Genomic DNA, 18471 nt, shown 5'->3' on the forward strand with positions numbered 1-18471 from the left:
AGGACACACACACATGCACTTCATGTTTCTTTTTACAGTTAAAGATGTTCTCAAAATACATTAGTCTTCTGCCTTAAGTGGCACAGTTCATTGCTTACACTCAGATCGATTGTTTCTATATTATTTGTGTACATCAACTAATGGCAATATTTAAAATCCTTTTTAGGCTGCATTGGTTTATTTGGATCAATAGGCGTTTACTCTCTGGATGATGCATTAATGGTTACTCAGCTTATTACCTTCGCATTGAAAATGCGGAAGGTTATGTTTTGATCGCCGTGTATTTATTTATTTATTTATTTGTATGCATGTTATTCGCATCACAAAAAAAGTTTTAAACCGAATCGCATGAAATTTGGTGGGATGATTGGTTATTATCCGGGGACCATTTGATTAGATTTTGGGATCAATCGGGTCAAAGGTCAAGGTCAAGGTCGTGGATAGGTCAAAATCTTCTTTTTACCATAGCACGGTCAATTTCTATCCAATTGGCATGCAACTAATGCCAAAATGTTCATAATTCAATGCCCAATCTTGTGATATGCGAAGGTATGCGCTCTACCGAGTGACCATTCTAGTTCCTTCATCGATTCCATTCATTTTGATTGTATTGTGATTTAGTTGTAATGCTTTAAAATGCTCCAAACTGGGTTTAACAAACAACTTGGACCGTTAAAAAATTACAATAAATGGATTTGGCTGTCATTTCTATTCTTAATAATAGCCAGTTAATTGCTTGAGATCTGGGAACACGGTGACTGCTATCGGGCCTAGAGACCCACACAGGTCACACACAGTGGCCGTTTTTGATACTGCCATTCATCCACTCTGGATTCTTTCCATGGAAATTCTTACCTGTTCTTTTTCCTTTGTGTAGACCCCTGGGTTAAGGTCACGGCCTGGACGCCTGCACTGGTATGCCGAGAAATGCATTCATTCCAACAATGTAAGCCTCCCCACACACACACACACACACACGCACACACACACACACACGCATGCACTGAAGTTTACAACAATTCCGGTTTTAAATTCAATATATTGTGTTTGTGTGTATAGATGGAGTCCTTGGAGCAGATGGTGGAGATGACAGCCAAGCTGTTTGAGTGCGACAGAGATGAGATGTACCATTACGTCCTTCGGCTCTGCAGTAAGTCTCTTTCTCTCTTTAGTCTGTTTGTATGTTCTTTTATTCTTCTGTTTGCAATCTCCCACTTACCCACAATATCCTCTGCTGCCGTATCCTCCTCTCCCTCCCTCTCTGTGCATGTGTGTGTCAAATAGGATCAGTAAGACGTAAGAGCACAAGACATGGTGTGATTGCTGCAGTGAAGAGCAGTAACAGTTGTGATTGGAGTGTTAACACTGATTGTCAATCCATTACTCTGACTTCCCTGTGCACAAACACACACACACACACATTCACACACACGCACACACACACCTTGTCAGTGTGTTTCCTAAATTACAGCATAGTTGAGGGTCAGTCAGTTGATAAGATTAGTGCTTTGATTGTCCTCAGCATGGAGCGCATTGTCTGAAATCAGTCCCTGGTGCAGGCTGAGTGATGAGCTATAAGCAACATGGACGGACTATACCACCACATGGGTCCACGTGTCATGGCGTTCATAACAAATTACATGATAACACACCTTTTCATTAATTCCTGCCACTTTTGTTTCTTGCTTCCAGAGGAGTCGAATAACTGGGAGAAGGCAGAAGCGGTATGGACAAAGATGCAGGAGGAGAACGTCATTCCAAGGGAGAGGACCCTGGTTATGCTGGCAGACATCTTGAAGAATAACGGGCAGGTGGTGCCCTTTGAGGTGCCTGAGGTAAAACCAAAGCTTTATAATATATCCCATCCAACAGATGTGTTATTCAGAAGAAGAATAGCCAGGAGATTCCTAAGGTGGGGAGGGAAGCAAAGCAGAAAAAACTGAAAGCGGTTTACGAGAGCTCTGTAGGACTCTGAAAGTGCCTGAGGTCAAACGCAACACAAGCATGCAGCGCTGATGGTTGGACACAAATCACATTGTTGGCCGTTTGTACATTTCTTATCTTATATCTTGACTGAAATAGGCTGGAGGTACCCGTGGTTATTTATTATATCCTTACATAGTCACTTTAATATTATTATTTCTCAAGCAAAAATGTCAAATATTTTCTGTTTCCAGCTTCTCAATTGGAAAGATTAGAAAATAAAATATCTCTTTTTGTTTTGAAGCTTTTATTGTATGAAAAGCAATTTGTAGATGTCACAGTGGCAATTTGTGACGGTCATTTTATGACTTTGAATAGACTTTGACTGTAACTTGCAGCCCTACCTTGATATTAGAATGATCTTTGATAAATAGACTTAATCGATACTAAAGCTCTTTTCTGAAAAAGTCCAATAGAGTTGCACTGCAGCCAAATCACATATGAACCTCAAAATAAACAACATAAGGAGACAAGAAGTGGATATATGATAACTAAGAAATAAAACGAGTCATCAATAACTGAAACGTTCTTAACAAGCTGAAGTAATCTAACTCTAAATGTGGTATTCTGTTAATGTAGCTCTAGTATAAACTACATTGTCCGATATTGATATGGAGTGGAGCTTCATTGGAACTGCATATAATATTAACTGAAGCTGCTCTCCACCATTTGAAATCCAAAGGTCTCGTTCCCAATTAGATGCATCGGGCATACCAAAGAGCAAGCTGACCACAACCTCTGATCATAGGAACTAACCTCCAAAAAGACTCTTCATCAACTGCTCGCTCCAGACCCCCTCCTCACCCCGCTCCTCTTTAAGCCTCTGTTCATTACATGCAGAGGAAACAGGATTGAGGCTGTGATCTGAAGTGTGGTCAATCAGACCGGCTGGCCGGTGAACGGATTTACAGCCTGATCTGTTTTTAAATCTGTAATGCCAGACTAATTTCAACAGCGGCTAAATGCCACCATATGTCTGCCACTGGATTCTCAGTTAAATATGAGCATGTGGCCTCGAATGAATTCTGCCCAAAAAGAGACAGGGGGCCAAGATGTGAATGTGTTTTTTTTTTAACAATTTAATACAAGAAGTTTGGGTTTAAATAATATAATATTACTGCGATGCATTGCTGCATTTCTCCTCTCCTTTGTTTTGCATGCGAGTGTCCTCCAACAGCCCGAAGCATGATGAGACGGGAAGTGATTGCTGTTGCCTGGAGCGATGGACTTGGTGACCCCTGGGGCGCTTGAGTTGACTCGGCCGCTTCGACATTCACACACTCGCATACGCTCGCTTCATTTTGCCCCTGGGGTGCCAGACCTAATTTGCCCCTAGCCAAAACAGCTTAACCCCCTCCCCTCACTGCTTTACGGGTGACTGAGCATGAGGGGACCCTGCCCTGCCTGCCCAGCAGTATTGCATTCATACACACAAGTTCATTGCCAGAATGCAGTTGAACATGTGTGTGTACACTGGATAAAGCTGTAATTTTGAGATTTATCACTGTTTTTCTTTTGTGTCATTTCCAGACCTGGTACCAAAAGGCTGACCCCACACAGCAGGTCAAGACGGAAGCAACCGTCTCCACAACCAACACTGATGAATACCGGATCCGTGTGATGACCCTCTGTAAAAAGAACAGGGCCAACGGTAAGCAGCCACAGGTCCCAGTGTTGTTGTCCCACATGACACCGAGCCCAACACAAAGGAAGCGGGTTTAAAAAATGTCCACCTGTCTGAGATGTGTGATGTTTTAATTTGAGGCTACAATAATATCTTTGAACATTAAGAGACAGAAAAACTCCAGCAGCCCTGATCACATTTACGTTTGTTAAGCAAATAACTAGTTATTAAAATATACAGCAATTATTGGAGCTTTATGCTGTCATGTCTGGAGTACTGGAACTAAAGCATGTCCTTGTGTGTCGTAATAAAGTTGATCTAAATCTAATTTGATAAATATAAGTCTGTTTTGGAGAGAATTCACTGGATCTGTATCATCCAGCTTCGCAGATGTTACTGTCTGCAGCTGGAAAAAAAATCAAGTTAATGTGTATTTATTACATTACATTACATGTCATTTAGCAGACGCTTTTATCCAAAGCGACTTACAAAAAGTGCATTCAACCAAGAGTACAAACTAAGAACAACAAGAATACAGGAAGTAACATTTCCTCAACATAGTCGAACTACAAAAGTACCATAAGTAAGTGCTATTTAAGTGCCACTGAAGTGCAATGTATTTTATAATTCTGTCTTTTTTGTTCTCAATTTCCAAAGCATAGCTGACATATCAATACACATTTGAAACTGAATTCAAACTGTTTGTAGTCACCTGCTGCAAGAATCACCAAATTAAATATTAATTTAGTTGAATGAGATGAAGACGTTAACGTTGAAGTTCACCGCTGCAGCCATCTTTGTTAAAGCAGATTAATCTATAAATCAAATAATAATAAGATTCTCTACAAATTCATCTTTTCTTGATCCTGTCCAATCTTTGACTATTTTACAGAAGCCTATACGATGGTGAAGGAGGCCGATGGAAAGGGTGTGGCATTAGGCCCCGCCCCTTACGATATACTGATCCGCTCCCTGTTGGCCAAGGGATCCTTTGAGGACGCCATGGCAGTCAAGGACATGTGAGTTAGTCTTCGCAGTGTGTCAACTCGTCGTGTCGTTAATGCTCCGCGACTTCACCGTCTCCTCAGTCGGCTGCACCAGGTCACCTCAGGCTACAACGCCATCTCCGAGATAGACGTGAGGATTATAAACTGATTGTGTGAGAACGCACTCAGCCCTGCTGGATATGGACAGTGGTTCTTACTAAGCCCATATACACACACACACACACGCTTGGGTGTACAGATTCATTTTGGTTTTCTGGGACGCAAAAACATCAATCTTCTTCCAATTAGAAATATATCATGTGTTGTTGTGTTACGGGGGCCATATCGGGGTTTAGGCCTGGAGACAAATGGACAGACCAAAGAGGTATTAAAGATCTGAGCTTAGTGCAGCGCTGATCTTCTCTGTTTGTCTTTTAAGGTAATCTCCTTCCTTTCTTTAGCTCTCTTTGTCCCTGTCTTTGTGTCACTTTCTCGCTGCAGAGGGGAAAAAACACTGAAGCAAAGTGTTAAAATAAAGAGATGCATTTAATAATTAGTAGGGAAGTGGAGTGAAAAACATGTAAAAACACCCATTACACTATCAGCCTCTTCCCTGTTTTCTGCTCCCTACATGTTTTCGCTCCCTTATGTTATGAGGAATAATCGTATCAATTTTGGACCCCTGTTTCAACGAGCGTGAGGCAATACAAGTGATAACCCATCTCCAGCCTCTGTTTGAATTGCTCCACGGCATCCCTGCCTGGATAAAAGCTTCGTTTATCTGCACTCTAAATGAGAAGTGAAATGAGCTGAGAGGAGAGTCCGGGGAAGATGGAAATGGGGAGGAAAGGAAGGAGATAAAAAAGAGCTGAACGTGGAAAGGAGGAGTGTGGGAGGCGAGGAGGGCTAGATTTAATCAGCTAGGAGGTTAATGAAGACGCTATAGGCATTAATTCTCTGTGTGCGTGTTTGTTTTGGGATAATCTGTACAGAATTGAGCAGCGGGGTGTTTATGGTGAGATTAAGGGATTGGGAGAGAGTGATGAGAGAGGGGAAGGGGTGGATGTTGGATCCATTGGCTGACGCACGATACCCCTCGAAGGAGACGGCGAGTGAGTGTTTGGGGGGGAGGGGGGTGAGCGCGAGACAGCCTCCAGAGATTTTCTCCCACCCGATAAGAATAATTCTGACCCCACCGCTTGGTCTCCACGGCAATCCGTCGGCGACCCTGTTAGCGCTCCAATCTCCGCGCTGACCCTGTCGCAGCGGCTGCCGGATGCCGCTTGGCCTGGTGTCGTCGCGGCGATAAGGATTGCCAGCCTGATGCTCAATTGAGCGGACGGATTAATCTTGTTGCAGGGCTATAATAACAATTTAAAGAAGAAGAAGAAGAAAAAACGAGAGGCAAGCTTGATTGAGGTTTTAGTGGCAAAGAAATGAAAAGGAGGAGGGCAGCAAATGGCGAGGGGCGGAAAGTCAGGGACCTGGATACCGCAGCGTCCAGCCCCCATCCTGGCGTCATCCTCCACACGGATATACAAAACGCTCATGTGCAGCGGCTCAGCAGGAAGTAATCAACTGTTTGATGTCTGTATTTTCTGGTTTACAGCAAGCGCTTTACAAGAGGCTCAGACGGCCTGTCGATCACATTTGTTCCCATTGTTCTGTCCGTCTTCGTTCTTCCAGCTCGTGTGTTTATCCTCTTTGTCTGTGTAAAGTCTAATAAGTTCCTGGACGCGATGCCTTATGATGGCCTCTGTGCTGAAGACTAAGAAGCCAGAGATATGTGCGGTACAGACTCGTACAGCATCTGCGGTTTCACCCAGCACATTTACGGATTGATGCATCATGCTATTGTAAGGTCAATCCAATTTGGGATTACATTTGACACAATGATGCCACAGATGAGCCGCTCAGTTTGGGCTGAACGCCAACGTCTGACCCGCTCATAAGGTCAGCGTTGACATGATGGTGTTCAGCGTTTTAGCATCCTAACATTCACTCATTTCTGTGTGAATTAAGAGTATTTTCTCATTTAATTAAAAGCATTAGTGCAAATAATCGGATGTGAAACTTTGAGTTGGTATGTGCTTGTTATTTTAATTTGAGATGGCACGACTATCATATTATCTCAATATATTTTTCCATCACAATATGATTCCATTAAAGGCCATCAATTATCGTATTGATTCATTGCCCCGCCCTACGTTGACTGCAATGTTAAAAGCTTCGTATACACGCGGCGTGATAAAATCACCTTCACAGTAACTCATCATCATATTGGCCAATGTGGCGCCACAGTAGAGAGATCATTGTCTAAAATCTGTCATTTGTTTTGTCATTGGAAGCACGAGCTTAAGAAAATCATCCTCAACAGATCGTCTCACATGAGAAGTGAGTCGTTGTACGTTGATAACTAAGAACGTGTTTGTGTCTCTCAGTGCGACGTCACGCATGCCAGGCTTCATGCTGAGTGATATTGCCAACAGTCTGATCATCGTCACACACAGCAAGCAAGGCCAGTCTAAAGGTGAGAGACACACACACACACACACACACTCATATCTCACACACACACTCACCTCTTGCACTCCTCCACAGAGGCTCTGGAGAAACTGAGGTCGATGCTGGAGCTGAACCAGATGCCCTCGCAGCTCGCCATCACCAGGCTGATTCAGGTCCTGGGTAGCCACGGCGACGTGGCGGGGATCCAGGAAGTGGACTCGCTGATGAAGGGCCTCGGCACGATGCTCAACATGTCCAGAATGGTGTTTGACAACAACATAGCCCTCGCACACATCAAGAAGTAAGCGCATGCATGGCACTTACATCACTGAACTTGTGTTTTCTGTTTTTGAATTGCACTTAAAGTTTGTGACTGACTTTTACATTTCTGACGAATGCAATCGTCTCGATTCAGTGAGCCATCTGCGTCATTTAAAAGATCCAACGCTCCCATAAAGGTCTCAACAAAGGAGATTTAACTCTTGATTCACGTCGCTTATAAGTCACATCTAGTAGACGCGTGTGACTTTCCGGAAATTTCCCTAAAATGTCACGTTTCGAGAAAGTGGCCCTCATGTCACCTTTACCTCTGTCCGTGCAGTCAAATGGAGTGCAGACGCCAAACTGAAAAACAAATTGCTGTCGCTGGGCTGAGGGCTCCATGTTGCACGAGCAAAACATTATTTTTTCAATATCCGACGCAATTTGCAATGCTGTGTGATGTCTTTTTCTCCTATTTTGTAAACTCTGTGGCTCTTACTGAGCGGCACGCAGTGATAAACAGTTTAATGCAACACCAGCAGCAGAGTGTGACGAGACTCATGGTGACACACTCTTAACCCTTGTGTTGCCTTCGGGTCATTTTGACCCGATTCAATGTTTAATGTCGGTGTTCTTTCGGGAGCCAACAAACAAACATAAAGTACCTCACACTTAAACTTGGAAAACAATATTAATTCTAATAACTTTCTGGAGATTTTAATAGCTGGGGTCATATTGACCTCAAGGGTTAAATATGTTAGTAAATATAAAGGTAACAGGAGGGTTAAACATTGAATCGGGTCATATTGACCCGAAGGCGACACAAGGGTTAAGGTGAAAGCTTACAGTGCGAGCGGGGCGTCAGATACAAATAGGAAACACAAGCGTAATAGGATTATTCATGGCTTCCTCTTAATGTCCTGAAAACGCCCATCCTCCACGTCTGCTTTGTCGCTTCTCAAACAACGAGAGAACAAATATACAAAACACATTATGCATCAAACTTTCATTGCGCCACTTGCTGCATTGGCGCCGTGCCCCAGCGCGAGCGGCGGACGGCAGGAAGTGAGGAACAGCAAGACGGTCTCACGCCCGATTGGCCATCGCGGCGCAGGCCTGTCGGCTTGAACCTTGACCCCGCCCAGCAGCAGCGCTCTGAGCGGCTGTGACACCTGCGTCCCCGCTGTATCTGAGTCAAGCTGACTGGTTAAGAGCCGGGGCGGGAAAGCAAGCGGGCCCGGATCGCGGAGCGCCACATTTCGAGGGGCCCCCCGCTGAATTATTCAGACGGTCCAAGTCGCAACGATCGGCGTAGATATGTTCCTCAGCGCTCGCATGTACAAACACGGAGACGCACACACACACACTGTGTGTTAAATATTCATTACGACTGCTGAAGGTGGGGGGCGGGGGGGGAGCGTAAAGTGTTAGCAGCGAGGTGGGGTTGCCAGATTGAGTTGTTTTAGATTTGTATTGCTTTGGTGCGCAGGCTTTGTTTGGTTAAGGCAGAAAAGCAAGTCACAATGTGTGTGTGTGTGTGTGTGTGTGTGTGTATCAGGGGGAGAAATAGTTGGTCTGCACTTAGTGGGAGAAAATAAATGAACTTCTTTAATCTGGCCAGTTTCTCATATAATATAATAAAGGGTAAAATCACATTTAAAGGGGTTGGTTATGGTTTGTCTGATTACTTATGTTTGTATTGTTTTACTCCCAGCCCCAGTATCTCTGGCAATTAACACCAAAATGGACATTGTATCTCACAACATCCAATGCAGGAAGAAGTGTGCCCTTTATGGAACGAGGATGTGTCAGAATCATGAGAGAAACCTGTTCACCTTCTTATTAATCCTTAGGAAAGAGTTTATTCTCCACTTTTCTTTATCTCTTTGAATATTAAACATGTGCATGTGTTGTCCTGATCTAATCTAATTAACCAAATCTGAATCCCCTCCCTCTCACTCCTTAGTGGTGACGTGGATTCCGCGGTGGAGATATTGGAGGCGATCTACATGAGTCAGAACATCATAAGCCCCAGCATGTCCTTCGTCTTCAGGAAGGTCCTGGAAGATGACAACGACAAAGCTTTAGACAAGTGTAAGACGCACAACCACACTCGGTGCGGTCATGTAGAAAGCAATAGAAATGCTAAATATAAAACCACACGCAAAATGATGAATGCAGTCCAGTCCTAAAAAGAAACTTATAATAAAACCAGAGAGCGTAGAGTGACGTGTTCGTGCTGTGTTGCAGTGAGCGCGATGGCGGAGCGGCTGGCCAACCACTTTTCCTGCTACAGACCAACTTCAGACCTCTTCCTCCAGCTGCTGGACATGGACAAAGTCGAGGACGCCAAGTTCCTGCTGGCTGTGAGTGTGTGTGTGTGTGTGTGTGTGTGTGTGTTTGTGTATGTGGCGTTGGTCCTCAGAGGCCGACTTGAGATGCACTTTTATTAATACGGCAGGGAAATAGACCGGCATTCATGATGATCATTATGACGATACATTATTTGCTGTTCCCGCTCACTTCTCATCACTATTTAAACATGAACACGCATTTATTCCTCTCCATTTCGTCTCTGTGCACAGAGGAGAGGAGGTGAGGGTTGCTTCTGGATGAACCACGATCTCTAATTGGTTTCAAAATACAACAATCTGCTTTAGTGACACATATTGAGTTTACTGTTCCGTTTCAGACGGCCATGTGCCGCTACTTCTCCAACCGGCACACCCTGAGAAAAGCTCCGAAATGTTTGTTTTTTAACTTTTTGTGACCACTTAAACTACATTTTATATCATCTGGAGCATTTTGTCCCGGTCGGCACTTTTCTATTTGAGTGTCTCACTCTGGACTACATTTAAAATGACCATCAATGTAATTACAATCTGAAGAAAAGAGACAAATCGACAAGGGACCCGGTGATGCATTCGTCCAGTTGTCGGACCCGAGTGATGATGGAGACGCTGACTTATTCATCCAGGCTCACAGGAAGTGCTTCCCCACACATTCCACCAGTGAGTCTAGTGGTCTGAAATTGGCCTCCTGCCCCTTCACTTATTCAACACAGTTCACATGTTTCAGCTCAATGACTTTTGCATTGAGCCCGGGGACATAAATATGAATCGGCTCGATGGGTGAGAGACGAGAAGAAGGATGCAGATGACGAAGAAGCAAAAAGAGATGGAGAAACTCTGGAGATGGTGATGAAGACGCTGCTCTCTCTTGCTCTCTCTCTCTCTCTCTCCCTCTCTCTCTCAGCTGGTGTGTTTACCCCTCTCAGTCATTCAGTTGCATGTGTGGCACTAATGAACACGGTTATATGACTCGGCACATCACTTTTTAAACATGATGAAAGGAATCTGTGTCCTTGTCACACAATCTTAGCTGCTCACATGTTCACCCTGACATACGTTTGTTGTGAGTTCTGGGATATATCAAAAGCATACGAAGGGCTATTAATGCAACTAGATCTGAGTATTTAATACATCGAATAGGCAATCAAAGGTGAGATAATCGACACCAGCATTTTGAAATATAATTATAAGACCCAGTAGAACATCGGGCGCGTAATTCATGAAAACAGAGTGGGACACATACACATCTACAGCCTGACTTTGCTTTCTTATCTTTTTGTTGTTGTAACCGAGTGTGTCAATAACTCCAACGCTTCCAAACCAAACCAACACTGAGGGAATCTGGAAGACGCAGATAATTATAAAACCCACTCCAACGTGGAGGAGACTTGCGTCTGCTCTTCTACAATCCTCCACGACAACTCGACTGGTTATCCCTCTCAATCTTTAAACAGGGATGTCTGACTGGCATGAATGTTAATGAACAGATGCATTACTTGCTACTCTCGTCTTCATCACTATTTAAATACAAACTATGGATTACATTCTTTTTAAAAGTTATAATATGCATCTTGCTTGATATGCAGCTTGTTTTTTCCACCCCTTTCTCTCTGAGGTGGGAACAAAAAATTTTTTTAAAAAGTCTATCAGGTTTCATATCAGAAGACCAAGTAGAGATGGAAGTGGGATGAACTTTTGTATTTGATGTCTGTACCGTAGAGGCTCGGCAGGCCAACGCCACATGGAGGTTTACAATGTCCTGCACCTCTCTCAGCACAGTTGAGACGCACTTCAAAGAGCTCTACGGACATTACAAATGTAAACGGATTAAAATAAAAAAAAATTTTTTGACGAAAGCATGATCATGGATAGAAATCTCGAGGCAATAGTTCTAAAAACAAAATAAAAGTGATTAGAAGGCAGCGCAAAATGGCAACCGGCTTTTAAAGTTGGTGAGATAATCACCTGCTGGTAGTCGGGATGACATGCCTCTTGAACCCGGGCATGGAGAGTCATTTAAATGCTACAGAACTCCATGATCAGAAGCTGAAGCATGTGTTCTCCCGTCTGTCTTGAGTTAAGTTTGTCCCGATGTGAACTGGAGCGCTCCCTTTTTCGCTTCTTCCTCGTGGCCCGCGTCCTCCTCTCCGACTGGAAGCTGCTCGTCCCGGGTCACTGGAGGGTAGCGGCCGGGATAAAAACTCCGAAAAGCTTTTAAGTAGGCAAGCAGTCAATAATGATGACGACGAGGCTATCGGGAGAGGAGGCCGGTGGGAGGAGAGGAAGTTCGTCATTAAGAAGTGAAACGTTGACGGAGGGAAGCGGTGAGGCAGCGGCTTTACGGACTCCTCTGCAACTGCTTGTGTGTGTTGGGATGTGGGGGGGGGGCATTGAGGAAAGGAGGCATTCCCTGGGTATCCAGAGCTTTTAGGCAGTGGGAAACAGGAGGCCTGGTCTGTTGTGGCGTCGCCTTCGGGAGAGGTCGGCGTAGCGAGTGGGAAAAATAAAAGGAGAGGGAGCGAAGTGGAGTGAAGTGGCACAGGGTTGGTCTAATTGTCTGATTGTACTCGAGCCGCTCTGCCGCTCGGTGATTCAGAAAGAAGGCGACTTGCTCCGTGTGTGTGTGTGTGTGTATGCGTGTGTGTGAGAGATGTTAAAAGCCTTACAGGCCACTCTCCTTAAATTCTGTACGAGGTGCAGAAGAAGTGAAATGTGTTAGTTTACGACTGGCTAGTAATCGGACCTCATTGCTGCTCAGCCAGGAGAACAAACTCACTCACTCAGTAACGTTAATGCATCTCCTGCCGTCACACACACACCGAATATTGTATGTATGCTTGCATGACATTGTTTTTTTAAAGATTTCATCATATTAAGGTGTAGTGCACCAAAATTGCCTTTTTGTTATTTATTCATCCAACTATACAATCGGATGAATAATTCATTAACACATTCCACTGTTGTGTCTCCACATGCTGATATAGTGGATAATATCAACACGGATAGGATCCATATATGAAGAAAATGGATCCATGAGGATGTCTGGAGATATCCTTCAATGTGACCAAGAGGACATAATTATGCATTCTGACGTGACCTTTAAATTAATTAAGAAACAAGTCGTTATTAAATCCACAATAAGGCTCTCACCTCCGTGTGGGTTATGAATGCATGTGTGTTTATGTCCAGTTTGAATGTGTAGAGCAGAGGTTGGAGAGTGAATATCTTCGAGATGATCTCACATTTCTTGTGTCCCTCTCGTCTTGCCGTAGCGCTGCAACGCCGTGGCGGAACAGAAGGAGGTGCTGGTGTCCTACTTGTCTCAGAAGGCTCAAAGGCCCGGACAGGTACACTCACACATTGGGACTCATCTCTGGAGGAGCTACATTTTTAAAAGAGAATTTGTGAACTTTTTCCCCCGTGATTTCTGTTAGCAATGATTACTTTGTACTCACCAAGTACGAGTTAATCAACATTGTTTTGTATGTTCACTTTATTGTTTGCGTGCACAGATGGGCAAGATCCAGGCCCTGCTGAGCCTGATCCCAGACTTCACTGAGAAGGAGGTTCTGAACCCGTACCTGATGAAATCCTATGGTAAGAAACACACACACACGCACAGGCCTGGTCTGGTGCAGCAGGCGGACACATTAACAATGCATCAGGTCAAGGAGTGTGTGTGTGTGTGTGTGTGTGTGTGTGTGTGTGTGTGTGTGTGTGTGTAGGCAGACATTCAGGGGTTATGAGAACACATGTCCTCTAACGAGTTGCCGTCCTGGCTGGCCTAGCGTGTTAATCGTAACACAGTCCACCACTCAACCAGTTTTTATTTTTCTCTCCTCCACGTCTTTCTCTCGCCCTTTTTACTCCCGTCTTTTCTTGTCCTCGGTTTTGTCCTCCCATAATTTATATTGCTCCTTCTGACCCTCCCGTCTCCCCTCTTGCGTACCGTGTCACACCAGAGATGAGGAGACATGACTATTTAATTAGCATCAGCTAGCTGGCCGGTCAAGGCAGCCATCGGGAAACGCTCTGCTCAACCTCTTTTCATCTTTCAGGGGGGGGGGGGGGGTTCATTTCTCTTGTTTTTCTAACTTGCTCTTCTCTTCTTTTTTCTTTGGTAGTGAACTTACTTTCCACTTTTGTCTCTTTGACACACTCATGAGGTTTCACATTGACGGAAAATCATTTTCACCATTTCGGGTCGTAACTGATTACAGATCTATAAGTTTTAAATCTTTTTGTGGTATTGAAAACGGTGAAACTCAAAGTTATTATTTTGCTTTAGTTTTCTATATTCTACCTTGTCCAATCACGACTCCACAACTGGAGGACGACACACGTTCTTCTTTTCCACCGTCTGCTTTGCTGAACGTGCACAGCAGCATCTTAGAAACAATATATTATTCTGGTCAAAGCTCAATGTTTGCATTATGATTAGTTTTGTGACATGTTTAGGTTTTTGCCTCATTCACCGACTCCTTCTCTCGCCTCGTCCTCTTTGTGTTGCAGTTCTGGATAAGGACTTCTCGTCAGCCAAGGCTCTGTATGAGCAGATAAAGGAGGAGGGCGCCACCATCGACGAGCTGTCACTCAAACGACTTGCTGGGCTTTACCGTGAGGCAGAAGAGACGGTCCCCTTCACTGAGCCCCCTGTGAGTCTCACACACACACACTGAGGAGGAGATGCTACACACACACACACACACACACACACGTCAATTGAGTCCAGTGTTCAAAGCTGTTGGACAGAAACTAACTGAACGTGCTGTTTCTGTAATTAACACCAAAGAGACTTCAACCATGTCGTGAGAAGTGAAGTAAAGAGTATCGAAATGTTACAATATGACATATAAACTGATTTTCAGTTCAATTATCGGTGCCGTTATAGATGACCTAAATATGTAGCTCTATTTCTGGCAGAGGACACACACACACACACACACACACACGGCCCTCCCAGCCTCAGTGCTTTAATGCACTGTCCCCTTGAGGCAGGTGTTGGGTGAAGCCCACCTCTTACCTTCACATCACTCACCTGCAGTGCAGAGATAGAAGGAGGGATGGAGGAGCTGCTGCATTATTCACTGGATGTCAGGATATTGAAGTGATTGCTGGGTTTCATAAGCAAAAGAGAGCTGGAGGAGTTGAAGGAGAGGGAAAGGTGAACAGTCGTGGTGTTCAGAAGTTTTTATAGACACATCTCAGGTAGGAACCCACCCGTCTGGGTTGTTCTCCATCTTATCCATCTAGAGTTTACGACACCATGATGACAGCAAAACAATCTAAAAACAGGTTTGAGAAGTAATTTAAGAGAACGAGTCGCAAATCAGCAAATTAGTTTATATACAAAAAGAATAAATGTGCCTGAACTCTTGGTGGAAAATAATGTGAATGTGTAATGCAGTAAGGCGAGAGCATAGTTTTATTTCAATTAAATGATTTATGCTCTTTTACAAACATGAACAAACATCAACAAAATCCGAATGGATGACTAGCACATATCTCATTAATTACCATGACTGCTTTTTTAAAATATATAATAAAACGTATATAATATAATCACTCATAAAAAGTAATTAGTAAAAAAATAAAATGATAGTATTCTATTTCATTAAATTTCATAATATTTGTTATAGTCATCGTATTATTTCATGAAGGTTACAAATAAAAAAACACTCATGCTGATTTCTCTTTCTTTCTCTTTCCAGGAGTCTTTTAAGTTTTACGCAGACAAGCTGAAGGAGAGAGCGGCAAACGCCAAGACGCCGGCCGACGCATAGATATTCATCCTCGTCTCCTCTGACCTCCAGATCCAAACTTTTGTGTCCTATCTCACCTTCTTCTTTTTTATAAGTGTCTGAGCTCAAGTATTGTGTTATAACGGTTAGATATTATACTCTGTCCACTGGGCCCGTGATAATATTATTGATGATGATGATGATGAAGTGTCGAATGTACAGAAGTATTTATGCTAATAAATGTCACATTCTGAGCCGAGTCTGTGTGGTTTAAAATATGTTTGTCGTTATTGTGTTCGTCATTAGGTCGTGTTACACACAGGTGGAGCTAATTACTGCTACAATGGCTCCGCTCCATTAAAGAGCCATTCACAACTCCATGGTATAAGTCAGTGTAACATGGTATTGTCATAGCATGTTATAACATGAATAGAACATTTGAAGTAAAGTATGCCAGGAAAAGTAAATGTCAAAAATAAAAAAGTCAGATATAAAAGTAGTAATATGGTTTGTCAGCAAAAATAAGAAGTCATATTTTAGTATGTGATGAAAAAGTCATAGTGGAGTATGTAATTAGTCATCGTATACACCCTCTGTCTTTCCTTCTCGTGAACACAGCGATTTACATGAATTAATACGTAAGCATAATAATGTTGAAACATAAAATGTAAGAAGTAATCTGCTGAAAAGCGTTCACCTTCTCCCCTCCAAAGATCCGCCGCCTCAACACTTTGCCCGGATCAAAACGGAGATTAATTAGCTGGGAACTGAGGCAGAGCCAAAGTGTGTGTTTGGGGAGAGAGCTACAAATCCCTAATTTGTGTATTAATGGGGATTTAAAGATGAAACGAGACAACCTGGTTGGAGAGTGGAGACCATTAGATGGACCCAGGAGGGGGGAGAACACACACACACACACACACACACACAATAGCCTCACTATATGGCACAGAAGCATGTATTGCTTTTAGTTTGTAGATGTTTGAATTTAAATGTTTTAAGTCCTTTAGGTTTTATTGTACAACAGAGAGCACCAAAGCCCCGACGACAGCTGAGGCCTAAAGATTCGTCCTCTAATCCGACCTCCAAATCAAAATGTCTTTCTTTTTTCATACAAGTTGTCTGGGCTGACATGAGTACTGTGTGCGCTGCACTATTTCTAATAGTGATGATGGCAATGTTGATAATGTACAACATTCATTCTGATATTTGTGTAGTGTAAATGTTATTTTAGAGGTACAATGAACCTTTGTGCAAGGCAGCGGGTACCGTGGAGCACAAATGGCTCCGCTCCATTGAGGGGCCCTGTAGAGTCTGTCTGCCCGATGCCAGGGCTCTGGAAGGTTTATCGATGACGGCTATGAATGAATTATGAATCCTTAGAGAACACTTTGTATGCAGTTGGTAGATAAGAAATCCATATAATCAAACTTCGACCTATAAACTCCAATAAAATATTTCTTTAAATGTTTTTTTTCTTTCCGAGGTGAACCGTTTTATTTATTTTATTCCTCTTACAAAATACTTCTAGACACTTTCCATACAATTGGGTCACATGTGCATGCAGCTCCGTGATGGGAAGTAACTCACAACTGTACTTCATAAGTATTTTTACTTTACTTGAGTATTTCCATGTTATGCTACTTTACATGTCAGGGAAATATCAGTATTTAATCCACTGCATTTATTTGACTGCTTAAGTTACTAATAAAAAAAATAAAAAAATTATACACACAACCTATGCGTGCATAGCATTCATTGTTATGAAACCATGTTACTGAATGACCAGTTCACAGGATAGCTGAGAATTTAAGGACACAGATAAACAAGTGGAGCAATTTGATTTAATACTTTACTAATTTGGACTCAAACCATGTCTGTACAATATTTATCAGGCTATTGCAACAGTACAATAACACAGCTTACATAATATAAATCTATAAGCACACAAGTACAAGCTCTTCTTCTTTTCATTTTTTTTAAGTGTGACTTACTAAATCTCAACTAGGCTTCCCCCCCCCCCTTCTCCAGCGCTTCCTATACTGGCGGCACATTGTTAAGCTTAATAACCTTAAATATACAGAAAAGATAAAGCTTTAGAAAAAAGAAGATTGGAAATTGGAACAAGCAAAAGCTGCCGATGGAGATCTGCCAAAGTGGCGCTCTAATCATGTGCAAAGATGGAGACGAGAAGGAGAAAAAAAAAGTCCCATTTGGACTTTGACGTAAGTGCTGTGCTCTGCTGCCACCCAGCGGCCGGAGGTGGTACTGCAGCACATGCCTGTCCTAAACTCGCGTTTCTCACCCAAATCCTGATTAGTCACACGTTAACGGTGGGTGGAGGTCAGGGCCGGAGTGGGGCCACTTTTCAGCCCGGGAATTTCAGGCTCAAGACCAGCCCACTTTTTTCATGGTAGTGGAAATTGGATAAATGAAGCAACAGTTCAGCTCTTACTATCCTGTCGTTCTTTTATTAATACCATGGTCCAACAAATAATGTAAAGGTTAAATACAACAATAATAATCCACTTAAGATGAGAAGTTAACAAAAAATATGCATAACATTAAAAAAGGCAGAATAGCATAGCAGGGGTTTCAGACTCAGATGAGGCAGTCGGACAGATTTGTTGGAGTGAGACCTCATGGGGGCCGTCATTGTCATGGTCATTATAATTTTTCTGCATGAGTATTATAAAGTGGTGATTTACTCCTTTACTACACCCACTTCTGAGCAAACAATGCATATTGGTTTATCAAGTACTGTCATATACTGCTCTAGAATATATAACTTTAATTCATATAGTTTCCTCTGTTATCCTCTCTACCTGTCCCTGTAGTCATGGCCTCCTCATTGCAAATGTCAGGCTCATCATTTTCAGCAGGAGACTCTTATCTGCTGCTCCGAAGCTACAAAGAAGAATTAAGAGTCATATTACTGCATACTTCAATATCAACAGTATATATCAATATTGGCATAATATTTGCAAAGTCTATGGATCACCATATTTTGGGTGATATAA

General features: G+C 43.0%; 1 protein-coding gene across 1 annotated transcript in view; it reads left to right on the plus strand.

Annotated features, from left to right (window-relative positions):
* The window catches only part of lrpprc (leucine-rich pentatricopeptide repeat containing), a 46475-nt gene extending 30765 nt beyond the window's left edge, over window positions 1–15710 (plus strand). Inside the window, exons 26-38 of the mRNA XM_056435880.1 lie at window positions 878–946; window positions 1060–1150; window positions 1693–1835; window positions 3514–3634; window positions 4500–4626; window positions 7035–7123; window positions 7195–7399; window positions 9326–9453; window positions 9610–9725; window positions 12983–13057; window positions 13223–13307; window positions 14223–14365; window positions 15422–15710. Of these exons, the coding sequence (XP_056291855.1) occupies window positions 878–946; window positions 1060–1150; window positions 1693–1835; window positions 3514–3634; window positions 4500–4626; window positions 7035–7123; window positions 7195–7399; window positions 9326–9453; window positions 9610–9725; window positions 12983–13057; window positions 13223–13307; window positions 14223–14365; window positions 15422–15493 (1464 nt within the window). The 3' untranslated portion in view covers window positions 15494–15710. The remainder of the gene's footprint in view (window positions 1–877; window positions 947–1059; window positions 1151–1692; window positions 1836–3513; window positions 3635–4499; window positions 4627–7034; window positions 7124–7194; window positions 7400–9325; window positions 9454–9609; window positions 9726–12982; window positions 13058–13222; window positions 13308–14222; window positions 14366–15421) is intronic.
* The last annotated feature ends 2761 nt before the right edge of the window (window positions 15711–18471 follow it).

This window comes from Pseudoliparis swirei, chromosome 17, assembly GCF_029220125.1.
Source record: "Pseudoliparis swirei isolate HS2019 ecotype Mariana Trench chromosome 17, NWPU_hadal_v1, whole genome shotgun sequence".
In the NCBI taxonomy this organism is placed as follows: domain Eukaryota; kingdom Metazoa; phylum Chordata; class Actinopteri; order Perciformes; family Liparidae; genus Pseudoliparis; species Pseudoliparis swirei.